At 39.3% G+C, this 20,647-nt stretch overlaps 1 protein-coding gene across 3 annotated transcripts in view; it reads right to left on the minus strand.

The window, feature by feature from the left end:
• The window catches only part of KIF25 (kinesin family member 25), a 43,753-nt gene that overhangs the window by 18,694 nt on the left and 4,412 nt on the right, over positions 1-20,647 (minus strand). For 2 of the 3 annotated variants that reach the window (XM_064648940.1, XM_064648938.1), the window contains exons 3-8: positions 20,273-20,389; positions 18,256-18,394; positions 11,287-11,390; positions 9,995-10,083; positions 8,456-8,498; positions 2,140-2,207 (exon numbers count right to left, since the gene is read on the minus strand). In XM_064648940.1, coding sequence (XP_064505010.1) covers positions 2,140-2,207; positions 8,456-8,498; positions 9,995-10,083; positions 11,287-11,390; positions 18,256-18,394; positions 20,273-20,389 — 560 coding nt within the window. The remainder of the gene's footprint in view (positions 1-2,139; positions 2,208-8,455; positions 8,499-9,994; positions 10,084-11,286; positions 11,391-18,255; positions 18,395-20,272; positions 20,390-20,647) is intronic. The other variant, XM_064648939.1, reaches the window with a different exon arrangement.

Raw genomic sequence — 20,647 nt, forward strand, 5'->3', positions numbered from 1 at the left:
CTACTTAGCTGCTGTGGTTCAAATGCTACTCCTACCCAAATAAAATGGTTTATAAAGTAATCTTGAACTAGTTTTTGCTACACTATAACCACAGCACCAGCTGAAGTATGGACACCCACTTCACTAGCTATCTGAAACCATGAAAGATGCCGCAAATCCAAAGACTCTCTTTCTTTAACCCCATGTATTTTTACCAGAACGATGATAGATTTGTCCCTGTGTACTGATTAATGTTAATTTCACCTTGAAAAATTCTGAGCTTCTTTTTTATTTTCCTAACTGATTTGCCAATAAAATCGTAAAAGCATAACATGCTGAAAGCTGGAATTTTCTTCCTGAGCTGAAATCAAATATTTTGACATTTATTAGTTCCATAAAATGTTGCTAAAAAAATAAACATTTTTGAGTTCATAAGAACCATATGCTCCTCTGTTTATAAAAAAGAGTTGTGCTGGGACATTAAAAAAACATTCTCCAAGAACTGCATTCTTTGGGGGATTTACATTTTTTTAACCCTTTTCCTGATTATCAGGATCTACACCACATTTCCAGAGTCACAGCACTCTGGAGTCCTGTGTCAATATCATTAACTGTATTGCTCTACAGAGTTGAATTCCAACATTATTCTGTATTTATTTCAACTAGCATGGCTCTGTTAGGTACAGCTGAAAGGTGAAAGGATTTACTTTGAGTAGCTTAGCAGACGTGTGAGGGGGCCATGTACCCTAAGAGATCTCATATGCCTTGAATCAAAGGAGTCCTATAACCTAGGGAGTCAGTAAAGCTTCCTCAGGATTTGCATTATCTCAGGAATTTTCAAGTGATTGGTGGCCTACAGGACAGTCTCTGTGAATAGAAAAAGGCAGCATTTTAGAAGGAACCTCAAGGAAAGGGTGAATGACTCGCAATCTTTAGCAAACCTATGGCAATTCAGGCTAAATCTTAAGTTTAAACCAGGACAGATAATTCATTTTGCATACATTTGACTTTAAATAAGGTTTTGCCTTCAAGCAAGGAAGCATGAAACTGTCCTCAAATGTTCTGTTTCCAGAAGGTTTTGAAACATGGTTGGAGGTTGAGAGCCTACCGAGTCATTGCAATATATAGATACAAAGTTTGCATTAGAAAAAAGGCACTGGGGTAAAATTTTGTATTTTTTTTCGTTTACAGAAATCTCATTTGTATTAACTCTTCATTCCTGTTTTCAGAGATTCAGGTCAGCACCATTCTGAAAGAACAGAAGGCACCCTTCAAGCCTGACTCCCTGCATTTTTCTGTCTCATACTGACTCTCTGGTGCCACCGAAACCCTTATCACAACTGGTACATTCCAAATCACACTCATCTATGCGGATTTTTGAGCACCTAACATGGAAAGTAGTCACACTATAGCCTTTCCCTTGGGGAGCAATGATTTACATGCCACTACTCTACCCTGCTGTCTGTGTTCAGGCTGTTTGGACATCAACTCCTACAAGTGCTCAGTCCAGTTTCTGGGTCAGTCATGCTGTATGTCTAATGCTGAAGTCACGCAATCCACCTCAATTCATAGAATCATTGAATGGTTTTGGTTTGAAGGAATCTTTAAAGGTCACCTAGTATAACCCCGCTGCACTGAGCAGGGACATCTTCAACTAGATCAGGTTGCTTAGAACCCCATTCCACCTGACCTTGGATGTTTCCAGGGATGCAGCATCTATTCCCTCTCTGGGTAACCTGTTCCAGTATTTCACTACTTTCATTGTAAAAAAATTCTTCCTTATATCTATTCTCAGTCAACCTTCTTTTAGTTTAAAACTATTACCCCTTTTCCTATTGCAACAGGCCCTGCTAAAAAGTTTGGCCCCATTTTCTTATGGGCCCTCTTTAAGTACTGAGAGACAAACGTCCTTTCCTTACCTTTAAAATATTTTGCTACCTCGCAACATGTTGCAAGGATCATGACAGCTACTCAGATTGTGAAGAGTCAAATAAGTCTATACAGGTTTCAAATTTAGGCATATCAGCAGTCTTTATTGAGAGGGAGCACTGTCATCTATACCCCAAAGTGCACTATTCTGCCCTGGGAAGAACATATATATCACACTAAAAAAATATTCCATCAATCCAGATTTCCAGATTGCTACACAGGACTACCCACCTTTCAAACTGAAAAGTCTTGTTTATTGATGCATGACCAGGACGGCTACACTTGACAAGGACAGTTTCCTAAGAGAAAAAAAACCCAAAATATTTACAGTTAATATGACAGGCACACACACAAGAAATATGTATCAATTCTAATGTTCCAAGTGGCAGCAGTAATTAAGGATCAGGAAGTCCAAGGCCCTTCACCCACCAACACACAAGGCTTTAGAGCCTGTACACTGCAGTGAACTAGCAAGACCATAAGAAAGGATTTCAAATCCCACTGAGGTTATTAAATAACAACCAACACAAAACATACACTTAAGTTCAACAGAAAGAAACAAGAAAGAAACAAGAAACAAGAAACAAGAAAGATACAAACCCTTATATGAACTTCTTTTGTACCTAGAAAGTCACAGGCAAGTAAAACCAACCTTCCTAACTGCTACCACAGGTAGAAAAAATGGCAAAAAGAGCTCTTTTTTCTTATTTGACAAATTTTCACAGTGCATTTTTAGACTGATTTCATATATAGTTATGTCTAGAACTAAGCACAAGATGCACATTTCATTAAATAACAAGCTAGTTCACAACTGTAAGAAAGAGTTGCACTGGTACAATTGGTAGAATTCCATGAGGTTTTAGTGGAATCCACTTTCCAGATGAATTATACAGTAGCTTTGTAAGTCCAGCAAACATGTAGGCCGCTCTTTAAACTATTAGCGGAGTACAATCACAGCAGTCTGACATGCCTTATGTAGCAAACTCTGTGCCCTTCTGCCCCTCATGGCTGAAGTTGCCTAACTGCTGCAAAAAGCAAAGAAAAATTATGTGGGGGTTTACAACAATTTGGGTGGAAGCTCGCTAGCACACAAAATACTTCATCCCATTCAAGGAGGTTTCCTACCTTACTAACCTGTGGTTACAGAACTGTATTTGATGGGAGTGCTGAAATTCATAATGTGCTTCAGGCAAGTAGCTTGGAATGCTGAACTAGTGGCCTTCAAATGAGTAGTGCCACAGACTGAAGTCGTAAAGAGCTGAGCAAATAATGATTGCATAGCAGTATGCCCAGCAGGCAAATGGTTAATAAACATCAAATTTCTTGCTTTGAGTTTACAAGTATTTCTTCCTCTTTGGAGAAAGAAAATGTATCATTATCAAAGTAATGATGACAGAAACACTTACTCTACGTAATGAGGTATGTTACCTAGCAGTGCCAAAATTAGCAGAGTACAGATCTCAGTAAAACACTTTGCTACAAAATGGTCTGACACAGAAATTCTAATAGGATCAGCAACCAACAGGCTACAGGGGAAGGGAAAAAGGAAAAAAAAACCAAAAAGCATATAGAGTTATGGAAGACATTTCTGATTCAGATATCAAATTTACTTGCAGAGCAGCTTTCTCTAGGGTGAAAAATGAGACAGAAAAAACCTCTATTTTGTGTTAACACAGAAACAAAAGAATTCACTGTAAATAGGCAGAAGTTTCATATGAGCATTTGTAATGACCTTCCTTTCTCAGGAGCTCAGTATGGCCTAACATATCCACCACAGCTGCAGGCCTACAGAATCTCATCAAGTTTCCCTGTCAATAGGGTTTGTGAAATCCATACTGCTGTCTCACATGAACACCAAAGAACCTTTTTTGCACCCTAGAGTTACAGAATACTCCCAGTCTGAGTTCTTTCAGTGCCATAAGGATCATGAAAATGACAAAAGGATACTTCAGAAATATCCACAATCATAAATATTCACTATCTGTCCTGACACCCAAGCATGACTCCTCAAGCCTGGTGAACAGATCAGTAAGTGAAATTAAGGCAGAGAAATAATTTCAAATGAGTTATATGGAATACCAGATACAGACATGATCACAGAATCTAGCTGGGATAATTATAATTTCTCATTGCTTGTTACTCTGTATCTGCTGAATGCTGACCCCTTTTCCATGACTGCTGTTCCACATCACAGACAATGTAAGGGAGCCTGTGACTGCTCCTCATGTGTCACTGTCAACTTCAGTGCAACTAAGACTGACAAGGACAGCTTAAAGGATTCCCCATACTGGGGAAGCACCACAGGAAGAAAATTCTAGCTGGGGATAGTGATAAGCAACTGGGGAATCATAATGTCTTCAACTGCTCCATCCATCTGATCTACTACAAAATTATCTCCCAAGGAAAGAAGGGTCTTGGCTGTGTTAATTCATGTTTCCACAGTCCTATCTTTATTAAACAGCAGAATTTTGTGATTTCCTTGATATTCAGAGCAGCCTCTTAGCTGTCCATTTGAAAGGAATTAATCAAGGGTCCAGAGAAGGGCAGCAATGGAGCTGGTGAAGAGTCCAGAGCACAAGTCCTGTGAGGAGTACCTGAGGGAACTGCGGATGTTTAGCCTGGAGAAGGCTCCAGGGTGACCTTATTGCTCTCTACAACTACCTGAAAGGAGGTTGTAGCCAGGTGAGGGTCAGCCTTTTCTCCCAGGTGAGAAGCAACAGGATGAGAGGACACAGTCTTAAGCTGTGCCGGGGAGGACATTAGGATTATTAGATACTGGAATGGGCTACCCAGGAAGGTGGTGGAGTCACTGTCCCTGGAGATGTTTAAGGAAAGACTGGATGTGGCACTTAGTGTCCTGGTCTAGTTGACCTGGTGGCATTCAGCCATAGCTTGGATTTGATCTCAGAGGTCTTTTCCAACCTAGATGATTCTGTAAGGTAGAGGCAGACACCTTCTCTTCTCTGCCAAAGGAAGTTGAATTCCAACATCACTTCAACAATTAGGCATCTCATTTAAGTATCTACATTTAGTGCTGTGAATCCAGGCGAATTCAGAGCTACTCATTCAAACATGGCACCTGTGTTCACTAGTGCACAGAGCACAACCTCCAGAGACTGACGGAACTACAGAAAAAAAAGAAGGCAGAATCCTGGATCAGAATTACAGAATGTTCAAGATGGGAAGGGACTTACAGAGATCATTGAGACCAACCCCTGCTCAGAGCAGAGTGACCTACAGAGGCTGCCCAGGACTGTGTCCAGTCAGGTTTTAAGCATATCTAAAGATGGAGAGTCCACACACCCTCTGGGAGACTTGTGACAGTGTTCGACTACCCTCACAGCTTCTCATGTTTAAGCTGAATTTCCCATATTTCAGATTGCTCTCATTCCCCCTTGTGCTGTCACCACCAAGAAGACCCTGTGCATTCAGTACCTCATCTGCTCATTTTCTCAGGTAGTGACAATATCACCACTGCTCAGTGTCCTCATCTGTGTGGAGGAGCTCAACCTGATGTGTGGCATGTACTCACTCTCCACCATTATTGCACAACAAGCTTCAGACAGTTGTTGAGGTTATGTTGAGGAGCTGGGCACACACGGGAAAGCAAAAAGAAAACTTCAAAAATCTTCAAGTAGCTCAAAAACTGAAATGAAATATTCTTCTGTACATCCAATAAAATCCTAAGCTTTTTTTTAGACTTAGAATGGGAATTTTTCTCTAAACAAGACGAGCAAGATTATAGAAAAGACTGCATGCGTCTTTCAAAGAATGATACAAATATCTAAATAAACAAAAGACAAACCACTCAAAGACTAAATGGAATTTATGTAGTCTCACAAAAAGATACACAACCATTCTGTCCAAGTGTCAATTCTGCCTGTCTACAGACAGTTTGAAGGAAGTCTTACCACAGCTCCTGGCAGAAGAGAAGCAAAGCTAAGTTATACTGCAACTTCTGTCATGGTCTTCCCTATTCTAGTTACAAGACAAAGCTGTAGCATAGATGAGACAGATTAGCATATTACTAGAGCTGCGGTCCAGTCCAGGAACAATGTCAAGTTGAAGCTTGTCCAAAAGATCCAAGCGTAGTTTCCGATATGTATGCTGGACTGCATTGTGAATCTGATTCTAAAATGTGGCTCTGTTTTCTGACACACACTAGCTCTGAAATGATCATGGCAGACAACTGCCTGGTTATGTTAGACACACAGAGTATTTTCAGGAAAAAAACCCGGAAAGACAGGTGCGGTGGTTTGGGCTAGGCCTTCCTTGGTGACCAGTTTGTAACCAAGGAAGGGTCCAGATTTACCCAGTATTCCCTACGATTTTTACGTAAGCCAGACTATAAGAAGAAAGGAGGAGAGGCCTTCGCTCCCTTTCCTTCCGGCGGCTTGGAGGTGCAGGTTCCCTGCTGTCGGGTCTGCCTGTTGGGGAGTGAGGCCTGGTTAGGCCTTGTCGACCTTGGGAGGTGGAGGTTGCCAGCGATCGGTCCAGAGCGACTCTCGGTTGTCCCAAGGAAAGTGTGAGATATTTCCTTGCTAACTCTTTTAGTTACTAGATCTCGGGCCACTAATCGGGAGATATATATATATATATATATTATTTTGGTTTTGTTCCTTTTCCCTTCCCCCTTCCCTTTCCCTTGGGAAATTGTATATATTTTAATTGCATATAAGTGTAACATAGGTGTAAATATATTTATATATATCATTTTAGCTGTCTCTCTCTCATTTCGGGTTTTCTTGGTTGTTTTTCTCCCTCTTCTCCCTGAGGTTTGGCGGAGGGGGGAACTCTTGTGGTAGGGTTTGGAGACTTGGCAGGGAGCCAGCTTCAAACCATACCAACAGGCATGATCTAAAAAGCAAAACTAATAAACTCAGCACCTCTATCACTGAGAAACCTCCTTCACCTTGATCTAAAAATTCCTTTAAATCATAAGTATTTGTCTGCAAAATGGTTAACTTGTTTCTAGAAATACAAACAAAATACAAACTTTGCCTGTGTTGCAACTAAAAGCTCAATAATAAAGCCCCATAATTTAATCTGAAAATTGTGTATTTATCCTAGCCACAAACATAACACCTTCAGTTGTTGAAATCAAAATAAACAGAAAATAAACATTATTTTCCTCTACTTTTGTTAAATTAGTCTAAATTGACTGATTTTTTTAAGAAGGATTCTTACAACAAATTCTTTTTTTAAAAAAAAGATAAGTTTGTGTTAAGAAAGTAATACAAAGACTTAAGGTGTTTGATCAAAACTGGAAAGTACTTTAACCAAATAAATGTCAGGGCAAACCAATAAAACATTTGAAGTCTATGTTGTGTTTTCCAAAACCAGGAAGTTAACACGTTGCAAATTGCATTTGACAATCAAGTCTATGCTTACATATATATTCCTGAAATATTCAATAAGGTTAGCATATTGAAGGTTACCGTGTGAGTCTCATACAAACTAAAATTCATAAGCTCACATAAGTAAGCAGATATTGCTTTGTCTGTAAATGTACAGATATTTAATAAATCAGGTATCATATGAAATAATCCAAAACCTAAATATTGTCTAATTTCATCTTAATGCAATAAAATTTAACAGGTCAGAGATGGTTGTGGTATTTTATAGTACAGTGAATGGGCTGTGGCATCCAGAACACTATGTCTACCATTACAGGTCCCTGCTTTTTATCTCCTGACATATTTACTCTTTCTTAGTCTCTTAATGTGCTCCATTAGTTATCTAATTGCATATATACATATATATATAATTATCCATATTATGCAAGTGAGATCTGCCTAATGAAGCTATAATTTGGGAGATTTAAATGCATAACACACTGTAGGTCACTTCAGCAATATTTTAAGCACTACACTGTAAAAGAGAATTTGGCTAATCACCATGTAAGTAATAGTGAGCAGCCAACTAAGAACCATGGCAGCTAAGCAAATTAAGCCCCAAGTTAATACTTTAACCTTAGCTCACACTACTGAGCCTTTTTAAAATTTTTTTTATCTTGGTAATGGCCTCAATTACTGTTAGAATGTCATTTAGATTTGCAGCTTCAACTCATTCTCCTTCCTCCAATGATCTAAACCAGGACACTCTAACATGCTTGACTGCAGTACCACCTAGGCTGCTGTGTTTCATGTGGGATCATATTTCTCTCCTAGTGCATTAGCTGTGTTGCAATAATAAAATTTTAAAAAGCCTGACATAATTTTAGAAATAGTTACAGCAAATACAAGTGGCTCAAAGGGACTGACTGCAGAAAGTCTGCAAAGGGACTGACTGCAGGACTACTGCAAACATACAATCTCTGTTTAATGGATGGCTGCACCAGCAGAAGCTGCAACCTATTACCACTACGAAGAGTCAGGATGAAAACAGCACAAATTACCTGCTATTGCACCCATGGGTGATCAAAGCTGGGCTCCAACTGACAAGAAAGTACCTATATATTTTTTTAAACTCATGGTTCACATATCCCTCTTGTTTCTTCTTCTAGTATCTATGAATCTACTTTTGAATTTCACCATCAAATACTTACATCATCAGCTGCATATGCCACTTTTTCTGAAAAGTTTCTTTGCCTGTAAGGGGAAAACAAAAGCCAATGGGGAAAAAAAAAAGGTACCATTCAAATAATAAGTGTTCCACTCAGCTGAGGAAAGCCCATGTTCAAAGTGCCTGAAGAGCACCTTTCAGAATTGCCAAGTATCCCATGTACCTAGTAACACTACAGTTAATTATGAATAAAAAAGAAATTAAAGTGCAATCAAGCAAAATAATCTGCTTTAGAAAAGACATTTAGAACAAACCAAATTAACACTAATTCATATGCAAGCTATTCTATTACTTTTAGATTGTAACATGAGCTTGTAACAAGAGGCTTTCACTTTAGAACTTTAAAGTGAAAAATACGCCCTTTTTAGGTATTTGTCCCTAATCTTGTATCCATTACTAGTCTAAACACTGACTGGGAATGCTGAGGTGTATAAATTTATTCATTTGTGTAAGTGTTTGGAGAGTCAGTCCCCAGTTTTACAGTTTATTCTAAAAAGTTTTATTTAAATTACTTTTGATACATTAAGAAAAGTTACTCTTAACAATTTTTTTGGCCCAGTCCATCATGTTTTACACTACAAGTCATCACTTGATTGCAATATACCATACTGCAATGAAAACAGCGAGTGGGTTCCTTCCCAGCTATATCAAGCACAAGTTAATGCAAGTTTCTCCTTCAGGCTCCTTGAAATATTCTGTCTGTAATTTTTGACATTATTTTAATTAAGACAGTTCTATTTTTTTTAAGATTTGCCAAAAATTAATAAACTTTAAAACACTGAATGTATTTTTTTTAAAATTACCACACAGTAATAGTAAAATAAAGCTCCAAATCAGTTATTTACTGACAGAGCAAATTATAATGTTACTGGTTTCTAGCCACCCACCAAGTTTTCTCCTTCTTTCTTTCTTTGTGTATGTTTCAATCCCTATTTTCTTTCACGTTAGTCATCTATGGAGAATTTGGCTTGTTAAGCTCATCTAATCTCTCTTTGCCTTTTGGATCTTGGAATGTTTTGACACTTTGGTTACAGTAAACATATTATAAATTAGGGATGCAGAGCCAGATTATACTGAAATAGAATTACCACTGTGTGTGCTAACAGCCAGTGTGTTCTACAGCATTACAAAACAACTGCAATGCTGAGTGTGTTTCTCTATCCACAGTTTCTGGCAGCTATTACATTACTGCATGCCAGAATTTGTATAGGATAGAGAATACACTCTAAACTGACTGCAGCTGTGTTTCTTCTGCCAAGACACGGATAATCCTGGCTTGGCAGAACAGGTATGGCTTTCTACTGAGGTGGATATACTTTTAGACAGGGGGCTGAGATTGGCTAAAGCCAATTTAGCAAGAGAAAGAAAACAGCAATTAGTTTTTATGATACTATATTGTCTCCACACACACATAAAAACAGAAAAACCAAGGACACAGTTTTTTTCACATAATTATAAGTATCGTTTTCACTGTATATTAATTATGAGTCACATAAGATCTAAAACAACCAAAATAAATTACCTATCTTGTGATATCAAATGCCCAGCAGCATCATCGAAAGGTAGTAATGGTCGAATCCTGCAGTGGACTCTGATATTTCCTCTCAATTCCTAGGGTTAGAGTATTGAGCTGTATTTAACACAAGCTGCTGTAGAGGACAAATACACTAGAATTTGCCAAACAGACATGAACATGTTTAAGAAAGCAAGTGTTTACAACATCATAGCCCTAGACGCTGTGGGAAGAAAAACAGAATCAATATAATTTGTCTTGGTAAGGTAGGAAAAAGTACTTGAGGAAGTATGAGCACTTCAGAGATCTGGAATTGTGTAGCCCTCTTCAGTTTATATGGGAAAAAAAAAAAAGGCTTTCACTCCAAGACATTCTTCCCTTCCTTTTTCTCCTTCCTCCTTACCTGAGCTTCTTCAGATACCTATGTTAACTCAACAGACAAGATTACACACTCCATTTCTCTTCCTGCAGTCCCGAGCAAGATGTGGAATATAAAACATGTTGTACATTTTCCTCTCCACTGTGTGTTCCTACATGATTAAAAAGCCAGTAGCTGATTTTTCTCTGCAGGCTGTTTTAGACTTCAGTTTCTTTCTTCCTTTTTGCTGGTGGTCATTTCTTCTTGTTTTGTATGACTGAAAACAGCTAGCCTTGTGATGACTAGTGACCACTGTCATTAATGCCCCACTGACCTGAGGAATATCCTTTCAATTAACTGCAACATAAGGCAGAGTTTGGAAGGTAAGCACTTTTTAACAAAGAGCTTCATTTTCCCAGATAGAAAGTCTTTAAAGAATTTTGTTTGAAGGTGGCTTGTGTTTCTAAAAATCAGGTCCTGAATCAGGCAACCCAAAACTAGTCATTTGTGGGGGTGGGGAGGAAGTTAAAGTTCATAAAGGAAAAAATTAATCCCAAATGAACCATCGCTAATGGCTGAGCAGGATACATCTAGACATATTTGAAAAAATAAAACACAACTATTTTGCAATTTCAAGTTAATATTTTTAGAATTTTAAAAACTATTTCAGAAGCTTCAAATTTAGAGAAGAGGATGAAAAAACTCAAGTTTTGTCCACTATTCAAAATGGATGGTACTCAGAGCATTATGTTGCACGAGTGCATTGGAAAGATCCTTGTGTAGAAAGAAAGGGGTGGTGGGGTTTACTGTAAGACAAATGTGTCTCAGCAAATAGGTGTGTCATATATTGACAATTGGGGAAGGTGATATATCCAGGAAAAGAGGAAATTATGCAAATAATTTCAACAAAATAAGAAAATGTTCTGTCATTAAATATACTTACAACCAAGCTGTTATGTAGAGCCCTCCTCTTCTGCTTTTCTTTCTCATATCTCTCTGTCACTTCTTGTAGAGACTGCTCAAGATCAAAAGCTTTTATCTGAAACACTAGAAGAAAGCAGTTTCAAAGAAAAAAACTCTGTGACTTTACAAAATTAATTTTCTAGCAGCACCTCATGAAATCATAGAATCATAGAATCATAGAATCATAGAATCGATTGGGTTGGAAAAGACCTCCGAGATCATCGAGTCCAACCCTTGGTCCAAATCCAGTCCATTTACTAGATCATGGCACTCAGTGCCACGTCCAATCTGTGTTTAAAAATCTCCAGGGATGGTGAATCCACCACCTCTCTGGGCAGCCCATTCCAATGCCTGATCACTCTCTCTGTAAAGAATTTTCTCCTGATATCCAACTTAAATTTCCCCTGGCGGAGCTTAAGCCCGTGCCCCCTTGTCCTATTGCTGAGTGCCTGAGAGAAGAGACCAACCCCCACCTGGCTAGAACTTCCCTTCAGGTAGTTATAGACGGTGATGAGGTCACCTCTGAGCCTCCTCTTCTCCAGGCTAAACAACCCCAGCTCCCTCAGCCTCTCCCCATAGGACTTATGCTCCAGTCCCTTCACCAGCCTTGTTGCTCTTCTCTGGACCCGCTCCAGCACCTCAATATCCTTTCTGAACTGAGGGGCCCAGAACTGAACACAATACTCAAGGTGTGGCCTCACCAACGCAGAGTACAGGGGTAGGATCACTTCCCTGCTCCTGCTGGCCACACTATTTTTGATACAGGACAAGATCCCATTGGCCTTCTTGGCCACCTGGGCACACTGTTGGCTCATGTTCAGCTTCCTGTCAATTAGTACCCCCAGGTCCCTTTCTGCCTGGCTGCTCTTCAGCCACTCTGTGCCCAGCCTGTAGCGCTGCATGGCGTTGTTGTGGCCAAAGTGCAGGACCCGGCACTTGGCTTTATTGAACTTCATCCCATTGGAATCAGCCCATCTCTCAAGTCTATCCAGATCCCTCTGCAGAGCCCTCCTGCCTTCCAGCAGGTCGACACTCCCTCCCAATTTAGTGTCATCAGCAAATTTGCTGATGATACACTCAATCCCCTCATCTAAATCATCTATAAAGATGTTAAACAGGACTGGGCCCAACACTGATCCCTGGGGAACACCACTGGTGACCGGCCGCCAGCTGGATGCAGCTCCATTCACCAGCACTCTCTGGGCCCGACCCTCCAGCCAGTTCCTAATCCAGGAGAGGGTATACTTGTCCAAGCCATGGGCTACCAGCTTTTCCAGGAGTATATTATGGGAGACAGTGTCAAAGGCCTTGCTGAAGTCTAGATAGACCACATCCACAGCCTTCCCCTCATCCACCAGGTGGGTCACCTGATCGTAAAAAGAGATCAGGTTGGTCAGACAGGACCTGCCCCTCCTAAACCCATGCTGGCTGGGTCTAATCCCTTGTCCATCCTGAAGGTGCTGTGTGATTGCACTCAGGATGATCTGTTCCATAACCCTGCCAGGCACCGAGGTCAGGCTGACAGGCCTATAGTTGCCAGGGTCCTGCTTGCAGCCTTTTTTGTGGATTGGGGTGACATTCGCCAACCTCCAATCATTTGGGACCTTCCCAGAGAGCCAGGACTGTTGGAAGATGATGGAGAGCGGTTTGGCAAGCTCTTCTGCCAGCTCTCTCATCACCCTGGGATGGATCCCGTCTGGTCCCATAGACTTGTTGGGATCCAGCTGGCTCAGTAAGTCGCTAACTACATCCTCCTGGAATACAGGAGGGCTATTCAGGTCTCTGTCTCTGTCTATCTGCTCTAGAGGCCAGTTGTCCTGAGGGCCACCTGTCTTACTGCTAAAAACTGAGGCAAAGTAGGTGTTAAGTACCTCAGCCTTCTCCTCATCTTTGTTAACTATATTTCCCTCAAAGTCCAACAGAGAACTGAGGTTTTCCTTGCCTCTCCTTTTGCTATTAATGTATTTATAAAAGGACTTTTTGTTATCCCTAACTGAATTAGCCAAATTAACTTCAAATTCCACTTTTCTTTCCCTAATTTTTTTCCTGCATGACCTAGCTCTCTTCGTAAATTCTTCATAAGTAACCAGCCCTTTTTTCCACAGTCTGTAAACTTTCTTTTTATCCCTGATTTCTTTTAGAACCTCCCTATTTAACCAAGCCGGCCGTCTTCCCCTCCGGCTGGCCTTTCGGCACACTGGTATAGCCTGTTCCTGTGCGCTCAAAATTGCCTGCTTGAAGCATGTCCATCCCTCCTGGACCCCCTTGCCTTTAAGGGTTGTTTCCCAGGGTATGCCTTGAATTAGTTTTTTGAATAGGCCAAAATCTGCCCTCTGGAAGTCCAGAGTAGAGGTTTTAATGATGGCTCTCCTTACATCCCTGAGGATTGAAAATTCAATTATTTCGTGGTCACTATGCCCCAGGCAGCCTCCAACCACTACATCATCCACCAGCCCCTCTCTGTTTGTAAACAGTAGGTCTAGTGGGGCCTTACCCCTGGTAGGCTCATTTACCAGTTGATGAAGGAAATTATCCTCTATACACTCCAGGAACCTCCTTGACTGCCTCTTCTCTGCAGTATGAAGCTCCCAGCAGATATCCGGCAGGTTAAAGTCACCCACAAGCATGAACTTTTTCAAACAAATTTCAGTTAGGAGGGTTAGTTCTTGATTTACTAGACACCTCTGAAAAATCCCATCATAGCTCTTGCTTTGTGAAGCTACAGATAATTACCACAACTATACATACGAAGACTTGAAAAACAACTAAAAATATAAAATAGTTAAAGGCAGTTCATATGTGTCAGTTTTTTCTAATACCCATGCTGTTCACCTCTAGTTCATAATGTTCTTCCACAAGTGCATGCATGCAGGGAAACCATGATGTTAATAGCTGGGGAAACAAAGTATGAGAGTTTCACTATAAAAAATCCTTTTCTTGCGTCCTGCATGTGGAGTGATAATACTAGCATCTTTTTGTTTGGAGAATCCCATGCAAGTATGTTACCATAAATTGCCAAAAGGGTCTCTTATAGTTACTGACCGCTAATCATACCGTATTTTTCAAAACACAAGGTTAGAATTCATTGATTATTTAAGTAATCTCCATAATAAGTATCTTTATTAACAAATTTTTGTACACACTTTGAGTTCCCCAAGTCTCTTGACTAAGCAGTAATAGGTGCAAAGCAATAGGTGCTAAGGGTAGTCTTCCATTATTCCAGTTTTGAAAGGAAAAAAAATTACTAATTTTTTTCAATATTTAAGTGGTCTCTTCTCGAGGATTTTGAGAAGCCAATTGGACATTATAGATCCAGTTTCAGTTAACTTACGCCCTAATTACTCTTTTTTTTAATCTTTTTCTGACCACCCCTTCTATGGTGAATATAACTGAAAACAGAAATCAACCTGGGGGTTTCCTAATTTGACACTAGGGCTTTTGAGCAACGTTCTCTAGAAAATGAGTCGAGTTGTTGCATTTAGCAGATGGTACTTTGATATTTGTAAGACTGATCCATCAGTTTTAATGTCCATTTTCTGTAAAGCTTTATGTGCAGCACAGAAAAGCTTCTTGAAGCTTCACAGAGCAAGTTTCCTAATGCATAATTTATTTCTGAACTTTTATTTTTTTTCTGAAAGTAGAGCCATATAGTTACAAACACTTATTTAACACTTTCCTAGTTGTCTGCTTGGCATTAGCTGCAAGCTATTTAGGAGTTACATTTTCATCCTTAACCTAGGGGCAGCCATTGGGTACATCTGTTTCAAAATACTAATTTTACTTAATCTTCATTATGCAAGTAGTTACTACATGCCTGCAGTGCTTTCCCCCATGCTTTGCCCATCTCATTGACCTATACAGAAATTCTCTGGGAGCTGGGAGTGCTGATTTTTTTTGTTTAAACATTACTGATCATAGTTAGGATCTTTATCAATAATCAGACTAACAGTTGTGATGTCTTGCAAGCACATTTAGGATTGTAATGTTCCTTTAACTGACAGTCCCTGTTAAGAAGTTTTTCATTCCCTCCCATTCAGTGCAGCAGCAGATCTTTTACTGTGCTTGCACACCTGTTTCCACAGTTTTATGGAGGTCTAAAAGCAATCCATCTTTCTGAGCAGTTTCTGTCCTGGATCAGCTCCCTGATCTGTTTTGCATGTGGTTACATAAATAGTTACACAACCATAACAGAAAGTTCCATGAAAGGGACATGAAAAACTGGAGCAGCATAACAGCACAGCCACAACTGAGATATGGATGTGTAGCTGTCCCCATAGCTCCCTGAGGTTTTTAATGTTTCTTGCCATACTAGATTCCAGTTTAAAAAGGAGACCAATCTGATCATGTCTTCTAGGACAAGCAGCTATGATGTAATAGACTTAATTCCAAAACTTCTTTTGAATTCAGCTGTTTTATATCCTGGGCTATAACATTATTTTCATCAGGGCCTATTGCAAAAACGAGAGGTAATGGTCTTATAACTAAAAAAGGGTTGATTTAGATTAGATATAAAAAAGGCGGTTTTTACAACGAGGATGGTCAAACACTGGAACAGGCTGCCCAGAGAGGTGGTGCATACCCCATCCCTAGAAACTTTCAAGGTCAGATTGGATGGGGCTCTGAGAACTTGGTCTAGTTGAAGATGTCTCTGCTCACTGCAGGGGGGCTGGAACTAGATGACCTTTCAAGGTCCCTTCCAACCCAAACCATTCTATGATTCTGTGATTATTCTTTGGGCTTCTACAATATTTCTGTCGCTGGATTCAAGGTCCCTCCCCTCCTCAGATACTCCACGCTAAGAAGAAAATGCTTTCAACAGGCAGTTGAGCTGTTGAGACACGCCTGCTGAGTTGAGAATAAAAGATGCTGTTAGTTCACGTTCCACAAACACATCTGCACAGTGCAGAGCTCAGTCTTCTCCAACAGTAACAAAGCACACAGGTGCTGGGATATGGGTAAAGTGGGAAATAAGTTCCTTACCCAATCTGCCCTCTTCTCCAGCCCAGAGAGAAAGTGTCCTGGAATTGCAAAGTATATCTAAGTCACTGGGCTGCAGCAGCACAGATACTGTAATTTCCTCTTTCTGACAATATCTGCGTGGTGAAGCAATCTAAAAAGTAATCTTAAATTTTTATAAATACCTACTCTTCCAAAAATCTCCTGAATTACTGCATCTGTCTCAGTAGTATCATTTGAGTTGGGGGGCCAGTATTTTTGGCAAAAGTGATAGCAGCCTTGTTTATGAAGGAAACAGGCCTATAACAATAAAATAATAGGCACTTCTCTCTCTTATTAATTGCTACTATTTAAATTTCAGTGGGAAAGGTGGCAGTAGCCTGGTTTTCAGACTGTGAATAAATATTTCTAGGTAAGGGACTACTCAGTTATTACAGGGAAGTTTTCTACTTTGCTGGATGTCAACTACAGCCTTGGAATTAACCTATTCAAATGTTTCTTCTATAATTCTCCCCCCTCATTTTCAATCTCTATTTTATGATTAAACTAGTAATATATATGATCTCCAGAATATATACTTAGGGCTTTCTGTCTACAAAAGATTCTATGTAATTAAAGGATGGCAATTCCAACTGTCATATTTAACCTTAACAACAGAATCTCCATCTTAAACATTTGACAGAGAACTGAAAACCAGTGAAATTCAAAACAAAAGTCATCCACCAAAGTACCAACACGCTATTTTGTAACAGGCAGGGAAGCTTCTCCTGCTTATGATTCCATAGAACAATGCATCGTGAAGTGCAAATTGAGAACAGTCAATAGGAATTACTAGTTATTTACACCACAACAGCTCAAGTGCCAAATCCAATCTGCTATCTGTTCATTTAGCCTCCTGCTTCAATAAGGGAAACATTCACCTTTAGATAAAGTTCATTTTCCTCTTTGGATTTTTTCTGTTTTAAAGATGCCTTGATGGAGCATTTTCTGTACACGGATAATACAATAAACAAATCAATTTTAATCATAACTTAGTACATTACAGGGACAAGTTCTGTAAGCATCTATCACCAAGAATGCTGTTTGTTGATATTGACTTGAGGAGTCCCATGAGAATCAAATCAGTCCAAAAATGAAGTGTTTCAACCAAAAAGTAAAGCAGGACAAAACCAAATCTTTTAAATGGTAACACATGGATATCAGAGTATCGCACAGGGTCTCTGATTATATTGTTTATTTGTTCTTAGTTCATCAGGCTGCTAAGCTTCAATATAAGCTCTGTATGTGTCATGTGCTTCTCAGCTCGGTAAGAGCTCCACCAGAATCAAGGATACTGAAAGCAAGTGCAGAGATCCATATCATGAGATCCAGGTGTCAGACCAATGCATGTAGCCCTCAGCGAGGAGGGCAGAGAGCACCAGTGCCTGTTGTGTCTCCTCCAAGAACAAAGAAGCACCTGAATTCCGAAACAGTAGTCCATGTGGTGTTATTATCTACAGTCTAGCAAGTGGAACTGGGTTTTGATTTGGAAGTAATTTTTTTTTCTGTAAATACACAGAAATATTAAAAATCCAGTCTATCCTAATTTCAGGCAGTGTTTTCAGAAATCTCTGAATTCACCTAAGTCCTCTTCTGATACAGTCAAAAGGAGACAAATTTCAGCTTTATAAAGCAACACATTCTTTATTTGGCTATTCTAAAACAGTCGAGATATCACACCTTAAGAACTGCAGTTTAAAAATGTTACAGCTGAGCCAACTCAGCAACAGTCTAATAGCAGCTGCAATCCTAAAAAAAGCTAAATCTCTGCAGAGTATTTGCACTCCTTCTAACTCATCAGAACTCCCTGACAATCTAACGTCAAACAAGAAACAAGTGCTACAATTTCAGTGACACATTTCAAAAGATCAAACTCAACCTTTTAATGTTAGTAACATTTAGCAATTATATTGTTGATGTTACATGTTCAAAATGTAAGTGCAATGAGCCTTACTTTGCATTGCTTCATTTTGCAGCTGTACCCCTTGGACTGCTGCCAAAACTTGGTAAAGACAAGTCTTGCTTTGACGCCGAAACTCTTTTGAAAGCTCAAGAGCAAATGAATGGAGGCTCTTCAGGTCTTGCTTAAGCCTCTTCTCAGCAAGAAGAAAAATATGTTATAAAGACACAAAAACAGCAGTTAAGAAGAATCAATATAACAACACAAATAATTAGGGTGAGATATCATAGGCAGGAAGAACCCTCTACTTGATGAAAGGAAGTCTTCAGGAGTATGTCTTTCAGCATGTTTAGAGAAGGATCCTGCAAGACATTTAGCAATGTAATTTCCTAAAAAAATTCAGCAAGCCTATATGGATCTTATCCTACATATTCTGACTGTTACTCAGTTTCAGGTGTATACCAAATCTCTTTCTTATTTCATCAGACAAAATAAGTGTGTGTGAGTGTGTGTGTGTTCTATTCACTTATAGGACGTATTCAGAATTACCAATGAAAAGCTGTGATCTGTATATCCCTTCCTGCATTCATTTTCCACACTTTGATCAGGAGATACTTGCTAAGATTCAGTCTAAGTCATTTCTTAAGTAAGCTAATTCTTTGCCTTCTTATGAGAATAGGTGTATTTTGAAAAGATCAGAAACCTTTATTGTTCAGAAAATTATTTGTACTATGGACATAACTCAGCATAAGATACATTATAAGACTTTTAAATGTTTATAAGATGGGCTTATATTCACTTACAAGTCCAAATAAATAAAAACAAATTGACCTGATTTTAGGATTAGTAGACTTCTTGACATCTAAGTCTTGAAACCAGCATGTAAAACCATTTGTAAGATGAACTTAACAATACCTTATCCAACAGAAGCATTGTGATCTTTCATTAGTCAACCTGGTACAAAGTATCACATATTCTGTGACATTTTATTTTTCCAACTATGGTACTGACCTCGAATTAATCAACTAGTTTCAATGATAAAAAGGCAATCTTAAGGGACAAAATCACTGTATTTCTTACTCTCAAATGCCACAGAATGTAACTGGGAATAAGTATTTTTTTTTATTACAGGTATAGGATTAACATTCATCTAGACTTTTATCTGGAGAGCTTTGCTCTCTCCTAGCATTCACTGATGTCTAATAGTAAACCATCGCAATCCATTGCTATTGCATCACAGGCAGTTCTAACTAACCGAAAATGTAAAACACCACCACAAAATTTACTGAGCAGAATCACTGTATTTAGAACAGAACAGAATAGTTCAGTTGGAAGGGACCTACAGTGATCACCTAACCCAACTATGATACAATTAAGCTGCATCCTTCTGCCTGTTAAGAATCAGATTTTTTCATGAGATACTTTTCAGTCATTTTATGCAGCCAGTCAGTGCTGCCCTGAGAAAAGCTGACATTTGTTTGTCTCTCTAAAAGGAACTCACTACCCTATGCAGTAACATAATGAGTAAGTACTTCGATAAAGGAAAATATTACAGCACTGGCATTGGGAGAACAGTTTCAGCCTCTCTGATGCAAAATTAAGAAAACCTGAGTAAGCATACAGCAAACTCTTGTGGCAGAGTGTCTCTTGTGAGACCTCTTGTGAAGTCTGCCAGATCAGAACTCTTAGTAATCAATGGAACCCTCCAATGTGTTTTTAAAGGATCAGCCTATCTGGTTAAAATATATCACAATTATTGTTTTTAGGGGATGTCAACATGATAATCAAATTAGGAATTGAAATGCTTTGATTACAAAAATATCTAGCTTGGGTATTGACAGCAGCCTGGAGCTCAGGAGCAGCCACTTTTAGCAGTCTCTCAGGTGACTTTGCAGCCTATTGCAGCAAAACCACTGAACAATGGCTACACCTCACTGCAAGCTCTGCTGTGAATAGAGTAAAGCCACAGATCAGGTTCATATCTAACCATTTTTTGTGTTTTACTGTATTTGATAAGCATGTAAATGTTTAGGGCATAGATTATGCCTACGTTATTACTAAATGTCTTTACCTTTATTGCTCTGTGCAGCTGGGTTACAAGAGAACTCCTCTGCAATTTCTGCTGCCCGCCACGAGCAGCGTAGAGCTGCAATACTTCATTAGTGCTTCTTCCGGCCAACCCTTGATACTATTTAAAAAAAAAAATCACCAAAAAATCACCTTAAAACACTCATGTTTCCTGTTGCATTCTGTCCCCTTTGTCTCTGTAAACACTTGTAACTCAACTATCTGATTACATGGGATATTGTTAATACATCACCATCATCATGGCTGGGCTTCATGAACGAAGACATAACTTCTTTGCTTTTACATTTTTCTAAATCACATGAAGAATCACCTCATGGTAGCTGGCTAACATCACACAGCTCTGCTTTCTTAGTGTGGT

This window comes from Pseudopipra pipra, chromosome 3 (genome assembly GCF_036250125.1).
Source record: "Pseudopipra pipra isolate bDixPip1 chromosome 3, bDixPip1.hap1, whole genome shotgun sequence".
NCBI classification, from domain to species: domain Eukaryota; kingdom Metazoa; phylum Chordata; class Aves; order Passeriformes; family Pipridae; genus Pseudopipra; species Pseudopipra pipra.